The 22743-nt window shown below is 37.4% G+C and overlaps 1 protein-coding gene across 1 annotated transcript in view; it reads right to left on the reverse strand.

Annotated features, from left to right (window-relative positions):
- The window catches only part of cyth1a (cytohesin 1a), a 282462-nt gene that overhangs the window by 9682 nt on the left and 250037 nt on the right, over nt 1–22743 (reverse strand). Inside the window, exons 3-8 of the mRNA XM_087808574.1 lie at nt 6912–6994; nt 3749–3813; nt 2219–2285; nt 2039–2157; nt 621–701; nt 421–533 (exon numbers count right to left, since the gene is read on the reverse strand). Coding sequence (XP_087664700.1) covers nt 421–533; nt 621–701; nt 2039–2157; nt 2219–2285; nt 3749–3813; nt 6912–6994 — 528 coding nt within the window. The remainder of the gene's footprint in view (nt 1–420; nt 534–620; nt 702–2038; nt 2158–2218; nt 2286–3748; nt 3814–6911; nt 6995–22743) is intronic.

Raw genomic sequence — 22743 nt, forward strand, 5'->3', positions numbered from 1 at the left:
CCAATGACTAAAAAATATAATTTTTAAATATAATATTATTTCATATGTAGCCTTTTAAGTTCAATATAAAAATGTTAGATTATGAATATACCTTTATTCACCCCATGTTAGTGCAACAGCATACGGCAGTATTTTTATATTGAATTTAACAAGCAAATTAAATATAAATAATTAAATAAATAATAATAAAAAAATCAAGCAAAATTAAAAAAAATAATAATAATAATAAATGCTTGAAAAAAACATAAATAAAAATACTTCAACATCGGAACGTTAAATTCAATATTCTGATGACACCGTCATACTTCCATTGAGACTAATAAATAAAACATCATTGTACAACTAACTATTACATAACTAAAGTTTTTAAAAGCAGCTTCTTTGACTTCAGTATTCTCTCTTAAATTCTTAAAAACTCGCCTGTCGACTGAAAAACCCCAGGGTTGCATTGACAGTATCGCTGAGCGAAGGCCTCCATCATTCGATCGATCTTCTGAGCTTCTCCTGGGAGCCGAAAACTCCACAGGAACTGTCTGTTTGGAAGAAGGAAAAAAAAAAAACAAGGTCGTCCGAGGTCAAGACATCATGCGGTGCAAGAGAAACCTTCTGAGGGGGTTTACCTGAGGGCCTGCACCAGGTTAAGGTCTGTGAATTCATGGAGCTCCACAAATGCGTGAAGGACTTCAATGTTGAAATCATCCCTGGTGGGAAAAAGAACATGGTAGTAAGTAGATAGTAAAGTAAAATAACAGGTTTAAAGATAGGATTAATCATTTGTAATCAGTAAAAAGTGGAATTTGTGTTCCATTCTTTTTGCTGTGTCACAAGAGTTGCCTTCTATACGTTTTTTGGGGGCTTGATTTTTCCACCACAGCAGCGGATTGAGTAGTCACACTTATGTCCACTTTATAAAAAGTAGAAGTGACAAAGTAAAATAACAGCGATTCTAACTCAGGTTGCTTCTTTGAACTTCCTAGTATATGAGAGACTTGTGGTACGATTTTGTAGATGATGATGCCATCATGGTGCGAACTATTGCCACACAAGTATGAGAAAATAACAACATACAATACCATATCAATATTCAACAGCATTGTTTCCATTTTATTGGGGGGAGCGCCATTCAAATCGTATTAATTTTCATTTTAGTTCCTTTTATGGTTTATATTTTTAATATAGTGTGTTTACATAAAATTACTAGAATTTTTATTTACAATTAATGTTCGAATATTTACAGCGTTGTTCATTTTTGTGTTGCTATTAAACCTCTGTGTCTAGATGGCAGCTGTCATTACGTCTGCCACCCAAAAAAAAAAAATTAAATCCCGCAAGATCCCAGCTATGACTGGGGACGAGAGGATACAGTTGACTCCAGCAGCTTTTAAAGCTGATGTTTGGACCTATTTTGTTTTCAAAACAAATATAAAGCAATGACGACTTCGTCACAAGTCATGTGGTCTGTAAATTCTGCGACACCAGAGTCAAGTACTCGACAATACTATAAATATATCCTACTGTATCACAATATAACGTATCGTTGCCCTTGTATAGTGACACGTAGGGTATCGCCTGATTCTTTCCAATACCCACCCAAAGAAAAACCGAATAAAAAAATAATTTGATGGCGGATTAAAGGGGTGTGCTGTTAAAAGGACTTTGTCCTACTTTAAATAGGTACTGACCACTGCAAAGAATGAAAAATCAAAATAAACAATGGTCACTTTCTTGAATACAAGGGGACTCCCACCCAGAGCTCAAGCCCGGCTGCACCGAGACTTGTTTTTCCATCCAATCATGATCATGACATCATCGCTGACCCGCGTGGCCCTCGGAGTAAATGATCTGCCCTGTGAGATCATGTTTGTGGCTCCGAGGAGGGTCTCATCGACAGTCCCCGGCGGTCCCGGAGGACCCGTGACCAATCACAACACTAATGGCTCGGCCCAGGACTTAACAATCAAGAGAGCATCCATCAACAGGCTGAACTCCATTTGCTGGTCAGACCTCACACACTCAAAAGAAAAGAAAAACAAATCACCGTTCTCCGAGGTAATCTCCGATGGCCGTTTTGTTCAAGCCTTCGCCTTTGTAGAGGAACTGAGCGATGTCGTCGCTGGTGTTCTTCAGCAGCTCGTTCTCGATCATGAACTGGATCCCCTGAAGAAGAGAGGAGAGTCGTTGTTCGGATGAGAGACCACTAGACCCGGCTGAGATTTACCTTTTTAGGGTCCATGTTGAACTTCTTCCGGCCCATGGCCACTTGTTTGTTTCTCTGCATATTTTTCCTGAAGCAGAAGAAGTTCGGGTCGTAAGTCCTCGAGGAGAACATTGTCAACAACAACACGCTATTGAGACTTGCTATGATACTTTGATTTTGTCGAATATAGTTTGAAAGGTTGTTTTTTTAAGAGGAGAGGAAAAATATCAGACAATATTCTTGTATTCTGTGTCAAAAAATTAAATTATATTGTCGTCTCATTTTAATTTGCTTATTTTTGGCAATTTTAGTATTTCAAAAATGTTTGATCTTTTAGTCATATAGAATTTAAAAGTTCTTAAATATGTATTTATATATATTTTATTACATTTAATACATTTATTTATTTTAGTTTTCTTACATATATCAGAACAGGATTGTGGGTTGTTTTTTTGTAGTGATGCTATAGAGAATAAAAATGATTAAAATAAATTTAAAATAATAAAATGAGATTAATATAATGCAATAGAATTAAAATAATTGGCATTACATTTTAAGTATGCATATCAAAAGTAATTAAAAAAAATGTGTAGAATATATTTCATATACATGTTGTTTTTGTAAGGTGTAAGGCTGGTTGATAAGAGTTTTTTCTTAATATAATAGATTAATCATTATTTAATGTATTAAATAACATATTTTATTAAAATTTTTGTATGCATCATTATCTCCTTTTTTTTTTTTACAATTCCCACTTGTAAAAATAACAGACACATTTTTAATTAATAATGTTTATTTAAATAAAATATATTTTTAATGATATTTTATATAATTAAACATGATTAGTACGTTTTACTATTATTAATCAACTTTTTTTTCCAATTAATCCTTAAAAAATGTCAATTTACTTTTTTTTTTGAGATACTGTATCTATTCAGATTATTTTTATTAATTTTACTATACTTGTTTTCCGTCCCATCCAAACGGCTAATTCCAAAGAGTATAATTGCTGACCGTACTAGACAAAACAGTATTGTGCAGCTTCTTCAAGTTTATCTTTTTGTAAGCCGTTAAAAGAAAAGGATTCACATATTAACTTAGCACGTATAAATCCAACCTAAACCCGGCTGAACAGGGACTTAACTTGAGCTTCAATCCAGTTCCGAGCCGTATTAACTTCTGTTTACAGGTATTAAACAAAAGGCTGATGGGAAACTTCGATCAAAAGAATGCATCTGTACATTAATGGCTTTGATCAAAGGGAAAGTGCTGTAGGATCCCCGGGTGTCTGATGGGAGTCGACCACTTGAGTAGACCAAAGCAAACGCTCGCCGTCCCCGAGGAACATGCATTGTCTGCATCAGTCTATACCCTCACTGCATAATTCAATGAGGCCTGATGAAACATTTAAAATGTCTTTAAAAGCAACAGCAATTTACAGAGGGGGAGGAGGGGTTGTGACGCGACCCCACCTTGACCTTTGAAAACATAAATAATTGACGTCCTCGTCAGTTAATTGAGGACAAACAAGCGAAATGTACTCAGTCTCACCTCTCCTCAGTGGAACCCAGGTTCTCGATCTCACTGGTCACTTCTGCTATCTCATCCTTCAGCCGCTGCAGGAGGAACAACCACAGTTAGCTTCCACAAACTGAGGCTAACAAAAAAACACTTTTTATTGATGACGAGAGACATTGTTTTTATTGGAAGAAATCCAGTCACAAAATAGCCTTTTTCCACCTCAGGGGGGGACTTGATTTCTCCACCACAGCAGCAGATTGAGTGGTTGTTTTACAGGCAGTTGTTTTCACGTTTGTGTCCACTTTTAAAAGCAGTGTGTATTTTTTGCACACTGTACTTCAAGTTCAAATATATATTCTAGCAAGCTGGCACTAATAAAACAGTGGACTCCCATGATGCCTTTCTGTTTAGTAACGGCTCATTATTGGCCCCAATATTGTATTTAAGTTCTAAGCCCGATAGTCTGTCAATAGTGATCGGCTGCGGTGATTGGTTGGCTGGGTGGCAAAGCATCATGGGAGTTGTTACCGAAAGGGCTGTTGAGAGGGATGGCACCTCATATCCAATTGTGAGTTTGCAAATTCAAATAAGTGCGATCGTTGTTGTTAAATTAAAGAAGTAAAATATAAAATTGTGAGTACTTTGCAAGAGTTTTCAGTAACCCAAGCAAAAAACGAGGGATCACTTTATAATAGCAATTGTGACTTAGATATTCCAGATTATTATGGTTTCTTCAATGCAGGGAAACAAATTCAACACCCAATGAAAAATAATGTGGTTCTTATCTCTGTGTATATAAGGCTTGATCGTGCTTTTGGTACTGACCGCTGCGGTCTAGCAAGCGATGATGAGGAGGGGGGGGGGGTCATAATGAGTTCACAAACTGAAACGATAGCAACGAGCAGGATTTTGTGATCTCATGTTGATGATGAGCAACACAGTAAACAGCTCCATCAGCAGCGCTTCCAATTCCAGTAATGGAAGGTCTGTGACGAGTGAAAACAACATGGAAGAGATTCATAATAAAATCAATGGAGATTTCCAAGTGCGATCATCTCTGACTCATCCACGGTCCAGACACAGAGCGTGAGCCGACGGTGGAACTAAAAGAGTGGAAACACTAAAAAACTCTCGTTACTATTCTAAAATATATTGTTGTGAGGAACGATGAAACCGAAGCTGGAACGTCGCTGATAAAAAATTCATGAAGGTAGAATTTGAGCGAGAAAAACACGTTTTTTAAGCAGACGTTCGATGTCTTGTTACATCACTGCTGATGGTTTAAACCGTATTGATCATTTGGGTTTAGCCTCAATTTGAGCAGATATTCAGGATTATTTTCATGTGGGATTTAAGTGATTACAGGTTTAGAAGCTGATCTGCTCCACTTACGCAGGAAATACCCAAGAATATATGAAGGGTGGAGTACAATATGTGATCTCACGCTGACACGATGACAGCAAAGAGCAGCAGTTTTACTCTTTTCGCTACTAAATATAGTTTTAAAACCACTTTACTAAAGCATTAATATAATGAATAAATATACATTTTACCAATATAAATCAAAATAGTCGTTATTTATTGATTCAAAAAAAGAATAATTGATCAATTGACTGATTTTATTCACACAGAATAAGTAAGAAACTATAAAACAATAATTTCCTTATATTTTACAGTTTCTGCTTTGACACGACAACAGTTATCAAATCCTGAATAATTCAAGTTTTTTTTTTTTTTATCATTTCTAATTCCTATACATTTCTTGACCAAGTATTTTATTAAACTCCATTCATATGAAGATTCAAGGTTTATATTCCCATTTTTTATTATATCATATTTATCATTTTTATTTATTCAAATAATTGCACTTTTTCATATTTATGTATAAAAAAATGAATATTTCAAAATAAAATTCAGAAAAAACAGGGATAAAGTTTCCAGTTTGCTTCCAACTTGAGGCATCATACGTTCGTTTTGTACATTTTTTTTTTACTCCGGTTTCCTCCCTCAGTATAAAAACATACAAAAGGTTGTTTTAGTATTCTGAATTATCCATAGGTGTGAGAGTGTGTATGAATGGTTGTGTGTCTCCGTGTGTCCTTCAACAGACTCCCCTGCCTCTCGCCCGAAGTAGCTGGGACTGGCTCCAGAAAATGAATTTATATTTTGAACTTTTAATAATATTTTAATGTCCTTATTATTCTTATTGTTTAGTATTGTTTAAACTTAATCTAAAATAATACTCTTGTTTTACATAATTTCTTCATTTTCTTCTTTCATCTATCCTTAAATAAATGATAATACACATGGAAATGAATGACTTTTTTCCAAGTAGAGTCCTCGAGGACATCAGAAGCTAGACAGCGCCCCCTGGTCCGGAACATCGTGACGTCTTCTATGCAGATCCAGACTCACCGTAAGCGATAACGATACTGTTGCCGTTGTTGTTGGTGCAGTTTTATGCCGATTCACTTGAGGCGCGACAACAACGGCAACATCTGTGTTCCTCTCCAGACCTGCGCACTCACAACACATTCCGTGGATTCTTTGCCTCCGCGGACAAAGCCTGCGCTCAGGACCCGGGGAGTGGGTGGACGCGGCGGAGGCCGGGACATACCAGGACGAGCCGAGGGTGTGGGATTCAATTTGGAACACATGAAACGGCCGGGGTCGGAGGGTCAGCGGAGGGTGGCCCCCGTGAGCGAGGGAGGGGGAATGGGGGACGGCGGACACAAAGCTCATAAAAGACCGGGGTGTCAATTCTCGCCTCTAGTGTTTGTCTGGATTGGCGAACGCTGCCTGCTGGGACTTTTGAGAAGCCACCGACTTCCTGTATGGACTGAGCTGCTGTAGGACTTCAACTATTCCATTTTAAAGACGCAAAAAAATCATATTTAAATCTGAAAATTTCGGCTAAAATAATCAGAACCACTTGCGGAGGAAACCGAGTCGGAAATACCCCACATTCCACTTGGGGTTAGAAAAGGGACGAAAAGACCTCAAATACTAGATAGGAGTTTCATTTCACGCTGAAGCCAGTGGACGCGAGCCAAACATCTGGAACGTGCAGATAAAGAATGAAAAATATAAAAACCCAGCGAGGGAGAACGTCGAGGAACATTTGATCACATTAAAAGAAATGTCAGTCGACTTTTGCCTTCACACCGCCAACGTAAACACTTTTGGCTCCTACCTGAATGTCTTCGAGCAGCTCCTGCTTGCGTCGGCGAATGTTCTCCAGCTCCTGCTGCTCCTCTGGAGTCAGATCGTCCGGCACTGAAGGAGAAAATAAAAAGAAATTAACAAAATGACTCGGGCCAATGTAAGGAGAACCTCTCTTAATATTTGTTGAGCAGTTTCTTGCATCAGATTATAAACATTTATATCAGCTTTCCCGTTGCAATATTTACTCATGAGGCAGTCGGGGGGCTCAGGTGTCGACCCATGTGATGGGGAATCAACGATTGATGTGATACATTTCCTCCATTTTAACTTTATGATGTATAGCTTCAGAGCAAGTAAAAAAAAACCTGCCACAATCCTCAGCCATGTATTCACAGATTTTAATTAAAAATATCTTTATCTTGGGCCAAAACACTGTTTTGCTACCGCAGTCTCAGTCTTTAAAAAAAGAGAAAAAGTAGTTTTTTTGTGTAAATAGAATCGATCAATTGATCTTGCACTGGCTTGTTTGAGGCAATAAATGATCAATATTAGCCAATTAAGAAAGAGAAAGATGCATTTATGATACAAGAAAGATATGACATCGCAAAAATGATAACTACTTACTACGAAAGTCAATTTTTATTAAAATACAGTATATAATTAAGTCAATTTAACAGAGACTGATTCTAAATGAACAGCAATGAGACATTTGTTAACAGGCCATACAGAAAGATAAAATAATTCATATTATTTCTGTTCTTTTGATTATAAACTGACACAAAAGCGTTTTGTTTTGACAAAAATATGGTATTTTCTCTGCATTATCAAGAAGCTTGTTTCAGTAAAAATAAAGTGGAAAAATCTTGTTGTATTTTAGTTGGTTCGAGAATGTAATGTCCACAGGATCAAATTCACCTAAATGTCTACCAAAAAGGCCAAAAGGTTTTCCATTGGTAAATCCTAACCATCACTCAGAGACTCTTTTCTTGATTCCCCAAGCGGCCAAACCCAAACCCCCTTTTTTGACCCTTTGTCCTTCCTGCATTACTCCAGCACCTTGGTTTAGGGGCTAAAGGGGTCAGACTAGGGCCAACTGGTTGGGTATCTGGAAAGAATTAGCTACATGATTAAAAGAGAATACTCAGAAGACTTTTTGTTCCTCAAGTCAAAAATACCATGAGATATATCGTAACAACGGTAAGCATTCCATACAGTACCTACTTGACAATGCAAGGACGAAATATAATGTCTTTAGGAGTCATTCAGAAATCACAAGGCGATGACTCTTTTTTTTCTTCTAGGATTATGACCTTATGTCATTCAGACATTTGTACATCAAGGATAGGAATAATCCCACATTAGGAGAAAGGAAAACTGCAGTCACTCAAAGCCAAAAAGCCGTCCGTCAATGCCCGGAATGCAGCACATTACAGGAAGTCTCCTTCACTTAAAGTCGTCTGGTGACTGCATTACCAGGCAAACATGTGAAAGGAAAGGCTGACAAACAAAAACATCGATGTCCCAGATTCACAAGTTGGTGAAAAACACAAGAAGAGGAGAATCTATGAACCAAAATAATATAACCGCCGCCCACGTTCTTCAGAAACGCCAGGTCGTTTTTCGTGTGGAAATACCCTCACGGATGCTGACTAGCTATGTAGATGTCAACATTTTAACTTGGATGTGACTTACTCGATGGGCCAAACCATGATTCTGGGCTGTTTCAGCTGCTGAATCAGGACAACCAATGACACACCAAGAAATGCTGCCTCACTTACGAGTCTTCAAGTATTCAATACGTCACTTTACGTGCCTAAACCGCACATATATAGGCTGGTTCTTTCAAAGAAAAATAAAGAAAAGGGTCTCACATGCGGTGTGTTTTCAGCTTTATCAGGAATCACTTTCATAGAAAGAAATGGTATCTCTCCGTCCAATTGCCTGGTGTCTTGAGCTTCATGTCGTTTTATAAACCAAAGCCATTTGTCTATAAAGCATGCTATTCAATTGATATTACTCTACTTTACACAATACGTTATCACCAAAGTTGTGCCTCAGTGCCAAGCTTTGCTTGCCAACCCTGTCCCAACAGGCGCATTTGGTAACTCAAAAGGATTGGGATCCCCATGGTTTAGTGCCTATTCTAGCGTTTGTGACGTAAGAACGATTCAGCAGATCTACTTTCATTTCATCAAACTACTTCCTGCTGATATGCTCTAAATTAAGAAGGCTTCCATGCTTAAAAAAATATAACAAATCCAGGCAAAGATGAGCGTCAACACTGTGAAGGTTCAGAAATCTGTGGAATCTTTCCCATTGACTTGAGTTGGAAGCCAAGGGGGAGCCCTCTTGCCGTCTCCATTAGATCCCTGAAATATACTTCAAGTTACAATGACATCGAAATGCTGACCACTTTTCCGATAAGAAATCAGGGAGTTTTTTATTTTCCCACTGAGATTAAACTCATTACCACCATAGGCAATATTCTACCTGAACCAAACTCTTGCATCTCTAATCTCACAAAAACCACAAGCACTGATGCCTCAAATCCCTTTGATAAATTATCATGTGTATTCTCATCCTTTATTTCGTGCCAACTAAAACAAGCTTTTCTAGTGTTCCCGGCTGGCTACAGCTGGTCGTCGGCGAGCGCCACTGGGTCAGCGGTAAAACCCTGAGGAGGTGGCATCAAGAGACTTCAACAACAACAGCGAAACCCCCTCAGCGGCGAACCCGCTAATACTTCTCGTGACCGTCATCCTGGCATCAAGGCAGAGACGTCTCATTTCCACAAAGATCAGCAAAGAAATCTCCCTGGGAAAAAAGCATATTAGAAAGTGCCGTGATTGTAAGAGCTCTTGCTGTTCCCCTTCAACATGGTGACCCAATTTAAAATGTGCACATTACCCCAAAAAAAATAATATAGTACTCCAATAGTAAGACTGCCAGACAAGAATGATGCCTAAAACTGATCCCACAAGAGTTTAAATTAATTACGTGAGTACCCGAGGACGAGAATTGTGATGTTGCAACAGTGCAGTAGGCGATTTGAGAAATATACGTAAGTCGCAAGACTGCCTTGAACTGCTGACAAATTATTACAAATCCAACCTCATTGAGCAAGATTAGTTCTGCTTACGGAGAAAAAGCAGAAGGTGGTATGCGGTTGGTCGTAGACACCAATCACAGCAGGAACTTCTTCTTGTGGTCCATTTACTTTATTAAGTTCCGTTCACCAGAGGCTGCGAACCAAGTGCAATGATTCTTCATGCAAAAAAGCTTCTAGACTTTTATTTTGACAGGAGCTAAAGTGAGAAACTCACCAGTTTACCATTAGCTCGTGTCAAATAGAAAAAACGGGTTGGTTTGGCTCAGGTTTGTGTTAGTTTTGAATGTTGTGCTTCTATTTACCAATGTGTATTTGAACCTCTTGACTACAGTTCACAGAGTGAAGAAGGTTTGGCATATTGTTCTAATGTTTTGAGCGAGGGGCTGACGAGTGAGACTAGTGTGTACTATTCACACCACTTTCAGCTACAAGGTATTCTTCTTGTACAACATCATTGACTAAAGAACCTTTGAACCTTCATACCCTCCACCAGCCACATGGTCTTTGTCGTCTACAACCCAAATCAATCAATTGACTCCTGATCAATATCAGTAAAAGCACATGCAAGAAGCATCAAATTAGGTTAAAAACACGTGAGTGGCTTCTGTGAATCCATTCCGCATTCCGACGAGACAACAAAAGTGCAAGGAGGAGGGCATTTGAGCTATTTGACCCAAACCTTTGCACCTCTGACCCACAAATTCAATTGCACCAACTGAGCGAAATAAATGCCGTGGATCAAAAAAAAAAAACCAATGCACTGGCAGGACCTGGAGGTAGGCGGGGTTGAAAAAAAAGGGGCTGAATGGACACAAGAGGGAATCTTGTGTTTTGCTGAGGAGGTGTTGGACGGTGAGTGGCACACAAGAGTCAGTGGGACGTCCACAGCTCTGCTATTGTGTCTGCAACTGGACGATCACCAGATTCCTTAATGAGGCCACGGGAAAGGATGACTAAAGCGGTCCCGGCTCCAGATATGGATTTGTTCGTCATGGCAGACGTACAACAAAATGTATCCTTATTAAATCCACGGGATGATTTGGACAAACGTTTTGTCTTTTAAACTCTTCTTTGGTGTATGAACCACTTGAAACATCTTTAGAAGAAACATTACGCAGTTTCACGACGAGAAAGATTTCTCAGAGTTTATCGATCCGTACACTGAGCGTCAACTCCACCCTTACAACATCCATCTGCAACTATCGAGATCAACAGATCCAAACCCACTGTCGGAACAGACCCCAAAAACAAAACAGCCAAGGGAGTAACCCCAAAAAAGTTCAACTATTTAACCGGAGACAGACCTGAGCGTGAACTCCTCCCGAGTCTTCTTTTCCGTTTCCTCTTTTTCTTCCTAGTCCATCACTTATCCTCAGTGGCAACCAAATTGAATCCTCTGGGCTCCAGCTTCAGGAGCTGCACATCCACATGTCAACACGGCGCAGCCTCCTCCGGTCAGGGAGCGAGACACCGCCGGATATTAGCTCCTCGTCTGCTCGCGACACTCTGACGGTCCATTTGAGAAGGAGCCTTACTCACCGCCTCCCACCCTCCCCTCGTGTCTCCAGCTCCCCTTCTGTTTTGACATGAAGCGAACAAGAAGGCTCCACCCAGTGGTCATTCCAAAATCTGCCTCTTCAAGCAACCCCCAAAACAAATAAATAAATCAGTGCATCATTTTCCCGGAATTAAAACTCATCCTGAGCACATTCTCATTTCATTAAGCATCTGGCTGGTTAGAATTCTCACAAAAATAGTAGATAAGAATCTAAGGTACATTATAACAGGTACAAAAATACTTTAATTATTTGTCATTTGTGCCTTTGAACGAGTGTTTTTGGTAAAAGTCTGAATTACATTAAAATTAACATTGCATTTTGCTGAAACAAAAATAAATGTTTAAGTCAAATCCACAATGTTTAAATGTCTTATTGACTTCTTTAAGAAACATCTTAAGACGTTTTTATTTGTTCAGGCTTTTTCTTGATTTTCTGGAACTCCTTTTGTGTTATCAGTTTTATCTTGATCTTTAAAGTATATACTTTATTGAATATTGTTTAAGCGCTTCGTGACCCTGGTCTGGAAAAGCGCTATACAAATAAAAATGACTTACTTACTTACAATTTTTGGCAAGCAAAATACTTTCCCCGTTTCCTAAAGACAATAAATCTATTTTTTTTTTAAATTTCCAGCAAGGTACTATTAAAATTAGGGGACGTCGTTTAGCAATTTTAAGCTAGCTATGCTAAAAGTAGCAATTTATGTTTTTAAATTCTCACATAAATAGTAGATAAGAATCTAAGGTACATTATAACAGGTACAAAAACACCTTAACTATTTGGCAAAGCAAGATTCGAACGAGTCAGTCGAGTCAGTTATAAGTCAGAATGAATTACATTAAAATTAATATTACATTTTGCTGAAACAAATAAACATGTTTAAGTCAAATCCACAATTTTTGGCAAGCAAAATACTTTCCCCGTTTCCTAAAGACAATAAATATATATTTTTTTAATTTCCAGGAAGGTACTATTAAAATTAGGGGACGTCAGGAATCCCGAGGCGTCGTTTAGCAATGTTAAGCTGGCTATGCTAAAAGTAGTAATTTATGTTTTTCTTCTTTTTATCTTCCACAAACTTGTGGTGCGCCCCCTCTTCGTCTCAGCCTCGGAGCACTTTTGAGAACCACTTGAAAAAGTCGACTAAAAAAAGAAGACGAACTGTGAAGAAGCTATTCTATGATTATTATCAGCCTTTCTCTCCGCATGACTATTCATAAGATTTTTTTTTTTTAAATAAGAGTCTCAGAAGTGGAGACACCTTTCCCTTTTATTCCCCACGAGCGGCATAGTTGCAGCGTGAGTGGCTTCCAGAGCAGCTGTCGATGACTTCCTCGTGTCCGCACACGGCGCGATGACTCGACCTTTACAGAGCCATTGAGATAACCTCATGTTGCGACATGACATCATAGACGAGGGTGACTAACATCTGGGTGTGGGACCCTATTTACTGTTAAGAAAAAAATCATACTAAATCATATAACAGGAAGTGTTAACATGTTTTTTTTTTTTTAATAAATATCATTGCCAAACAAAAACACATTCTTATCTTATCGAGGAAAGTGTCAACACATTTTCGATGCCATCACAAAAACAGGTTGTGTTTTGAAGACAGGGACCGGACTAGGAAATGCATTTCAGTCATGATTCACATTAACACTTGTAATAATGTTACTTCGTGAAACAGGTACGTCTTCCGTTAATAAGTCGACTGAAGCTCAACTACCGCTGTAAATAGTTTAAAGTTAGCTCATGTTGAAGAAAGGAAAAGCTTTTTCACGTGATAAATCAAAACACCTTTGTTAGGTTCAGTATGTGGACCAACTCTTAGCTCAGCTCTGTTTGCCCCTAACTGGATTGAGTTCCTTGGGGGGAAAAAAAAAGATTCAACATCTCTAGATACCTCTGGGTGGACAGTGAGTGGAAGAATCTTTAGAAAGAATGAGATACTTCAGGATTTAAGGCAAAGACAACGCAAATACCTAGAAACTCCAACACAAACCAAGAACGAGATGGATCAAGTCTTGGGAAAACCAAGCTTTTAAGGCAACTAAGACAGAGATAATTCCAAAATGTTGAGTGTTCAAAAACTACAAAATAAAAAACCTGGGACTAGAAGCATCAAAAACTTAAAACACACCAAGACTTGGGATAATGCAAAGACTTTCCTCGTTCAAGACCAAGACGATATATAAATCTAAGCCAAGAAGGCATCTAGACTATGGAAAACAAAGACTTAAAAGGATCATAAGACCAAGACAATTAACAAAAGAAGTTAAGGATTCAAGACCATGACACACCACAACCAGGTAAACAAAGACTTTACATCAGCTAACAATACGTTACTTGTTCAAGACCAACACAGTATAAATAAAGACTTGAGGCACTTAAGATGTAAGATAAAGACAACACAAAGACTTTAAGGAATCAAGACTTGGACCATGTCACACCAACCCTGACAAAAAACGAGACTTTGTGGTTCCAAAGACCATGATAATGCTTTGCGTGATAAAGAATAACACATTATAAATCCAGGCCAAGACAACATCTAGACTTCGGGAAACACAGACTTTAACCCTTGTGTTATCTCAGGGTCAAGGTGACCCGGAGGCCCAAAAAAAAAAGTGTTTGTAGTATCCCTTGTGTGGTCTCTGGGTCTAGGTGAACGACCTCCACCACTGCATATGTATTTACGGAAGTTGTTCACAACAAGGGTTACTACAAACACATTTGTTTTCGGGGCTTCGGGTCACCTTGACCCTGGGGTTAAGTGTGTTAAGACCAAGAAGATGCAAAGACTGTAAGGAATACAGACACACCAAGGACTTGGATAAGCAAAACATTGAGCCTTCAAGACAATATAAATCCAGGCCGAGACAGCATCAAGAGGAGGAGTCAATAACATATTTCACCGAAGCCCTTTAAATTTTATGTCTGGAAGCGTGTGAACTGTGGAAGGGTACCCCGGGGGCAGAGGAAGTGCCTTGAGCGGATAAATGTACGAGTGGATCCACACGGCTTTAGTGGCGAGGCGAGCACACAGATGACTTGTCAGGATAAACATCCTGCAGCTGTACACACCAGCCGACGCTCTTACACTATGTTCATTAGAAATTCTTCATCTAATCGCCATCATCGTTTTCATAAAAGGCTTCTCCGTGTTTTTCTTAAAAAGCGGAAGAGCTATTTCTGCCCACAATGCCCGCCTTTGTCCTCCGATAGCACTGGATTCTTATCATGGACGCCCTCCTATCAACATCCTCTTCTCCCACTGTAACATAAAAGTAAAAAAAAAAAGTTTGATTCCTAATATTTATTGTCATCAACTTAAAACGTGTAGTGAGCGTGGGATGTCACTTTCTGTAAATCTATGCAAGTCTCACTTCCTGTCTGTGAGTTTTTCTCAGACTTCCGTGGGTTTCGAGACCACAGCAGACCCCGCCCATCCCGTGGGAAACACAAATGTAAACCCCGAATCTCTTCGACATTCTTCAGCCGGACGCAGGTTCAGCTGTGATCCGCATGCTCCGATAGTAGCCGAGGTCAACGACTCCGACAAAGCGGCCATACAACCCCTCGGTGTGGCAGGTCAAACATTTTTTCAGACCTTTCTCGGTTTCCATGGCGCCCGGGGGTCGTCGCCATTTGTTCAACGCATTCCTCAGATTTCAGCGGGATATCTCCAAGAGGAGTTATGACAGAAAGATGCAGGCGTGCATTTGTAATAAATCACTCCAGAAGTCATAACAGCCTGCAGCAATAACGTCGGCCCAGACGTCACCAGGCCGAAACCACCTGCACTCGCTTCGAAGAGACGGATAAACACATAAACAACCCTGCATCTGTAGTCAAGTGAATTAAAAATAGAGTTTGGCTTTGTAATGGCTTCATGTTCGTGGTCATACTGTATGCGACTCATTTTCTCAAGACGATAATGTCAGTTGGAGTCAACAAGATTGTTCATTTCCACCTCAACCTTCTCAAGTTTTATGAAAATGCTAGTAAAGAAAAAAACTACTAAATTACTGTCTGATCAATTTTTCCTTTTAGATCCTAAGTTACACTAGCCTGTGACTCTTGTAAAGACACTAGTTTCAGTCGATTTTATACAAAAAAATAAACCTGTAGACCAGTGAAAATAAGTTAAAGAGAGACTCTATATTATTTATTTGTACCGTTTTTATCTAAAATTTGGTCTGTGAATATAATGGCGACATTAAACCCGAGGGTGGTGAAAAAAGAGGGAGGGGAATCGCAGGTATAAGAAACATTATCTTTAGGAAAATCCAAATTCCCAATAGGTTAGTCTTGTTTTTGGATTATTAAAATCTTGTAAACTCTGAAATACTGTTTGAGGAATTACTATGATTGAATATTAGGCAAACCACAGATTGATTTATAGGTGTGTGTATTAGCAAGAATCTAGTGATAAGCTACGTATCACGATACAGGGGCAACGATATTTACTGAGATACTATAAAAACAAGGATATATGTTTAGTATTGTCGGGTACTTGAATTTAAAGAGAACATTAAACAAAGTCGTAACTGCTTTCATTTGTTTTGAAACCAAAACATGTCCAAACATCAGCTTTAAAAAAGGTGCAGGAGATGATTGTATCCTCTCGTCCTCAGCTTCCCCAAGATGGCAACACATGCAAATGAACAAACGCACATTTGCATGCCAATTGTGAATTCAATCAAAGTTCTATACGTACTTTAAGAAACTATTAACCATAAAAAAAATGATGTTACAAAATTAAACATGATTTGAAAGCCAAAATAAACATTTTAAAAAATTGAGGGGAAAAAAGATACTGTATTGTTGAAAAACATATTGCAATATAGAGTCATAATCAATATTTTAACGGATCAGAAAGTAAAATACTCAATACAGTATACATACACAATTGGAACCCTCAGCAGCTTTATGACACCTACAGAGTCACAAACAAGGAGAATATCTCAACTGTAAACATCATTGTTTGCACTTTGTACACAATTATCAGACGACTCAACTTGTATGACTCAGCACGTATCAATCCTACAGTAGTTTGTGGCAATGAACGGTTACATAAACGGATCAAGAAGCTTAATGGAGCCTCCCAAGATCTTGGGTATGCACCGGGGCCTCCACCTTGCCTCTTTAAAAGAGACTTTCAGCTGAAACAAACAAGTGTTACTTAAGTTAAGATACGATGATTTCCCAACCTAACTATTATCGCCAACGCCCATAACAAGTGTTTTTTGCACCACGCTGTCATCTCAGCGAAGTGAATTACCACAAACAAACACTCATGGAGTTTCTACTCCAGTATCCTAACATCAACGCCAACCTGAGTGGACCAGAGTGCTGCAACTAATGAAGGCGAAAAACACGATTATCGGCGGATGATGACCATTAGAAACACCACTGGGGTATTAGTAGTGCCCATTAGAACCTCTCAACGCCGCTCATTACAGAAGCATTACCGACTCCACTCGGGCCACCCACGTCAAGTTGGCAGAGAGAAGCTGCAGAGACAACACTTCTTCTGAGAGCGAAACACAGAAGCAATAGTGTCAAGAACCCTTACAACACGACCAGAACAAAAGAGGCGGCGGCCTGTAAACAGGATCAGTCGCGAGGGTATGTTTCGCTTAATAAGATTAGCAGTGACGCATCCACGATCGATGCCGCCGCGGCTGGCAGACGACGAAACTAGTGACGGGAGAAAACAACTGAATCAATGGAGAGAAAGAAATCTGTGAGGGGGGGAAAAAAAGGACAGAGTCAGCAACAAGTGTTCGGCTCTTGCTGACAGTGTGGGAGTGTATTCTGACACCTGTCCATGGCTCAGCACGTTCACAGAACTGAGTAAAAAAGCACATTTTTGTGATCCATTTCAAACATTTAACCCAGAAAAAACATTTAAAAAAAGCTGTTTTTAACAAATATTAGAAGAAAGTAGGTTTTTCTATTGAAGCTTCTTTTTTTTAAGTTTCCTCTTGGTACTCTGGTTTCCTCCCTCAATCAAGAAACATGTTAACAACAAGTTATAATGAATTGACGGCAAATACATTACATTTCAACAGCATCTACTAAAAACACACATCGGAATTTCGAGACAAAATAAAAATCTGAACTAAGATAGGTGACCAGGGTATCCCATGCCTCTTCCCCTATGTAGCTGGGACATCTATATCCACGTCATGATCGGACAAAATGAATAAATAAAATAAAATATGTGTATTTTGGATTTAAAACACTAAAGTTAGCTAAAGTAAAAATAATACACGCGTAATAATTCCCTTATAGTTTAATTTGTAACGGTTTTATATATAATTTCTGAACCAAAGTTCACCCCCAGACAGCATTTCCTGAAACTCACCGACGCCGTCTTCGGATTTTAACACCATGCTGTCCGAGTCTCCGTACAAGAGTTTCGAGCGACAAAAGTTGGCAAAAAAAAAACCTCTGATTCTCTCGAGTGAGAAACTTCAGTGGTTTCGTCGACAAGCGAGCGAAAGTGCGAGAAACTCAAAGGGAGGTTTAGAAAAGACGACGCTCGGACTTTTAACTCAAGTCTTTTCCTGCCACTGTTGTTGTCAACGCAGGGAGGAGGAGGAGACTCCACTTCTGGTTTGATGTTTCAAAATAAAAGCTCACTCCGCGCCCGTTAGTAACCGTTTGTTCGATTTAAAATAGATTGAGTAAAATGAAAACTAAAAGATATATACAACATATACAGTATATATCGTCTTTCATTGTCTATATGACACAAAACAACATCCCTTAGTATAATACATGCATATACTAAGCAGATATCCATAAACACATACATACTAAGCGCTATATAAATAAATATTACTTACTTACTTACTTACTTACTACATTATTATTATTATTATCCAGTACATATATACCATATACTAGTTTAATTGCAATATTACCATCAACACTATTCTTTTTCTATATGCATCCCTCCTTATCTTCTGTTATCACTTCTTATTCCATATTTAGAAATACGTATTTGCACCTTTTTTAAACACGTTTTATATTTGTACTTTGATTTATTTATAAAGAATAAATACACTTTCGAAAAAGAGAATAAGTGAAACAATTTTGTCTTATTATCCTATTATATAAAGGTACTGACCACTGCTGAGAATTGGAGAATGGGGTCAAGGGGTTTACTTGTGTTTTTATGTGTTTTTATCAAATATGTGTGCATTATTGGTTGTTGATATTTATATTTTATTTATCTTATTTTTGCCGTTCTTTTTTTTTCTTTTATTTCCACATATGCAGAATGAAGTATTTTTGTATTTATTTTTTTGTATTGTTCTTTGCACAATATTTTATTTTCCATTTTGTACTTTTCCTTGCATAATATTCAACAGTGAATCTTTCTTTGCACAATAATTCATTTTGGATTTTGTTTTAATATATCATTGTTTTTTTTATTTCTTTGCACAATATTTTATTTATATGAACAATTTTTTAATGCTTGTGTTTTTCTTTTGCACAATATTGTATTTTTGTACTTTGTATTTTTTATTAAACAATATGTTATTTTAATATTTACTTTGTTTTTAGTTTCTTATAACAATGGAAGTAAAATTGAAATGTAAATTTCTCCCGTTGATATTAATAAAGTATCCAGGTTTCTATCACACTATGGAAGTTATCCATGCTTTTATTGTGAAGAGTTCCAAACGTCCTGTCTCAGCTCGTCGACTTGATTAACGGCATAAGGTGCAGCAAATGGTGACGCGTTTACCAGCCTGTCGCCTCGGGCACACACACCCACACACACTTACACACGCACACACACACACACAAGTTGGGGGAAGTGAATGACACAGTAGTAGAAGCAGATATTTTCACTTGTTTTCTGCTCTTTAACTTGTGATTAAACCTGCAGCAGCTGCATTATTGGAACAGGAAGTCGTACAAAATAAAGCACATATTTTCTGCAAGAGATTATCTGACATGACTTGCCTCTGCCTGCACTTGGATATGAGGCAGGAATGTTGAAGAGGCCAGGCAGGTGTGCAGAGAGAGAGAGGGGGGGGGGACAGTTGAAGCATTTTCATGCTGTTTTCCCACAGAACTGTGTCAAAGTAGTCAGGAAAATAGGAGCATATTTCACGAGGGATGATCCTCATGACGTGTGGAGTAGAAGCACTTCATCTGAAGAGCTCATGCTGAGGCCCATGAATGCTGAGGCTGTGTCACCCGAGACAATACTGGTCCTGTGTGAGGCACATAAAGCTCTTGATTCATTGTTCCCGGTTCATCTGAGATCTGAGATTAAAAACCCTCCAGAACAAATGCATCTTTTAAAAATTTCATTCAGATGCTCGATGATCATGAATATGACGATGAGGACAAACTACTACTACTACTCTACAAAGTTAATCTTGTTTCTGTACAGAAAGTATCAACTGATAAAATGATAGTTTTATTTTTTGTGGGTTAAATATGAAAAACAATATTCACTAATAATTCCAAATGACTGAGTGAGGGGTAAAAACAATCGTTGGCTGTACTAGATGATAAAATATAAAACAAAGTGAATAAAACACGAGGATAAACTGAACTGAAGCATCTTTTGAAATCACTGACGTCTTGTTGGGAGACAAATGCCGACAGAGACCTCTGTTGGCGACGCGTAGTATTACAGTTCACAATTAATACAATACAATTAACTTTTTTTAAATTTTTTTAACAAGATTTTATCCGTAAAAAAAAAAAAATAACGAGATTAAAGCAGTACAAAACACTTTATTGCGAGGTTTAAGTAGAACATTAGTTTTTTATAAGATTTTTACACAAATATATATAACAAAATATACTATATATATTTTAAGATTTAAGTAATAAAAAAAAACCTCTACAACGAGATTCACACGCCCAAAAATACTTTACTACGAGATTCAAGGAGTATTAAAAGTATTTTATTACGACATGTACGACATATTTAAGTCATACAAAAATAAGTTATCACGAGATTAAAGTCGTAAAGGGGAAAAAAGCTTCATTAAGAGATTTGAGTTGTACAAAATACTTTATTACAAGATTTAAGTTGAAAAATACTTAATTACGAGATTTTAGTTGAACAAAAATACTTAATTACTGCGTTTAGTCGTATAAAATACTTCATTACTAGATTTTAGTTGTACAAAAATACTTCATTACTAGATTCTAGTCGTACAAGAATACTTTATTGGGAGGTTTAAGTTGATAACAATATTTAAGTGGTAAAATACTTGATTATGAGATTTTAGGTGTTCAAAAATATTTTATTTCAAGATTTAAGTCGACAAATACTTAATTACGAGATTCAATTGGTGAAATACTTGATTCTGCGATTTAAGGTGTACAAAATACTTTTTATTACGAGATTAAAACCATATAATGACTTGAATAAATCCCTCCTTAGTTTAAGTTACAATAGTTAATCTAAACTTATTTCATGATATTATCGAATTTACTTTATTTTTAATATTTTTTAAGTAAACAAGTCGATTACATTTAATACAAATAATGTTTTGATCCTCCCATGACCCATGTGTTTGTTTAGCTCACCGCTAACTGCTAAGTCATCACAAGCTAATGTTAGCGTTAGCAAGCAGCCACAAATATAAATCCTAATTTTTATCAATTTATAAAGAAACCTTGTGTAACATTCTCTCTACTTCCTCACTATTGTTCAACTCACTTCCTCGCTCCGTGAGGGAGTTATTTTATGTATTTTTTTATTAGATTTTATTATATAACTACACAGAGGACGGATAATAATAATAAGGCTGTTGTTCGACAAACAAGGTCAGACAGAAGAGTTGCTGCACTTCATAAACTTCTTCTATTCAGTGCAAAACAAAGCTTTAAACAAGTTCATCATTTGGAAAACAAGAAGCAGCAGATAAAGGCTGAGATTATGCTGGTCTGCCGCCTACATCCAACTCCTCTTTGCCAATGTTTAGTCATGCAAACGTGACTGAAATCAAGAACAGCCTCCGTCTGAGTCAAGAAAACAACAAAAGTAAAGCAACATTTCTATTTAGTCCGATACATAATAAATGTAATGTAGAGTCAGAAAATAATTAAATAAACTACATTATGTCTAACACTAATAAATAGCCTTCTATGTGATCATTAGCTTTAAGAAAAACTAGGGTTGTGTGTCACGCAATGACACAATATATTGCGACGTATCGTAATCGGATTAAGGATATATTTGTAGTATTGTCGAGTACTTGACTCTGGTGTCGCAGAATTTACAGACCACATGACTCTTGACAAAGTCGTAACTGCTTTCATTTGTTTTCAAACCAGAATATGTACAAACATCAGCTTTCAAAGCTGCTGGAGTCGACTGTATCCTCTCGTCCTCAGTGCTGCTGTCATCCAGCGACCGGATATTTAATTGTAGCACATAAACTTTTGAATTTAGACTTTTGTAAATATTGTAAATTTTATATTTTTGTATATACTGTATATTGTGAAATAACAAGTTCTTCAAATGTAGAATTTTATTCTTATTTAAGTATTTTATTATTTTTTTGTGCTCTCTTGCTTATTGTATTTTTTTTTATTTTCACCTAATGCTGCTGCCAACAAATCGAATTATTTTATGTTAAACACACTTTTGAAAGCATAGCAAATTAAATATAAGTAATTACATTTATGAAATATAAAAAAAAACTAGTTATTTTATGTTAAACACACTTTTAAAAGCATAAAAAAAATATTTATAAAAATAATTAAAAATATGAAATATTTTAAAAATCGAATTATTTTATGTTAAACACACTTTTGAAAGCAAGAAAATAACAATACAAATAAACAATTGAATCATGAAATATATTGCGGGAAAAATAGATTGAAAAAGAATCGAGTCGACTGTATCCCCTCGTCCTCAGTCATCACCCGAAAGGATGCAATGACTGCCCCCCCATTTAGTGGGCGGAAGTTTAAACGCAACAATTACCAAACGCTAACAAAATTTGTGTTCTGGATTCAAGTGCATCCACTTGTACTCAGTAATTAATTGGCTCTTGTGGGATTACATGGATGAAGCGGCTAGAGGTTTAATTTCATCACAAAAAATTAACAAACACCACAAATAAATGAAATAAAAATTTTTTTTATAGAATATCCATCCATCCATCCATCCATCCATCCATCCATCCATCCATCCATCC

This window comes from Callionymus lyra, chromosome 15 (assembly GCF_982586985.1).
Source record: "Callionymus lyra chromosome 15, fCalLyr1.hap1.1, whole genome shotgun sequence".
Lineage (NCBI taxonomy): Eukaryota > Metazoa > Chordata > Actinopteri > Syngnathiformes > Callionymidae > Callionymus > Callionymus lyra.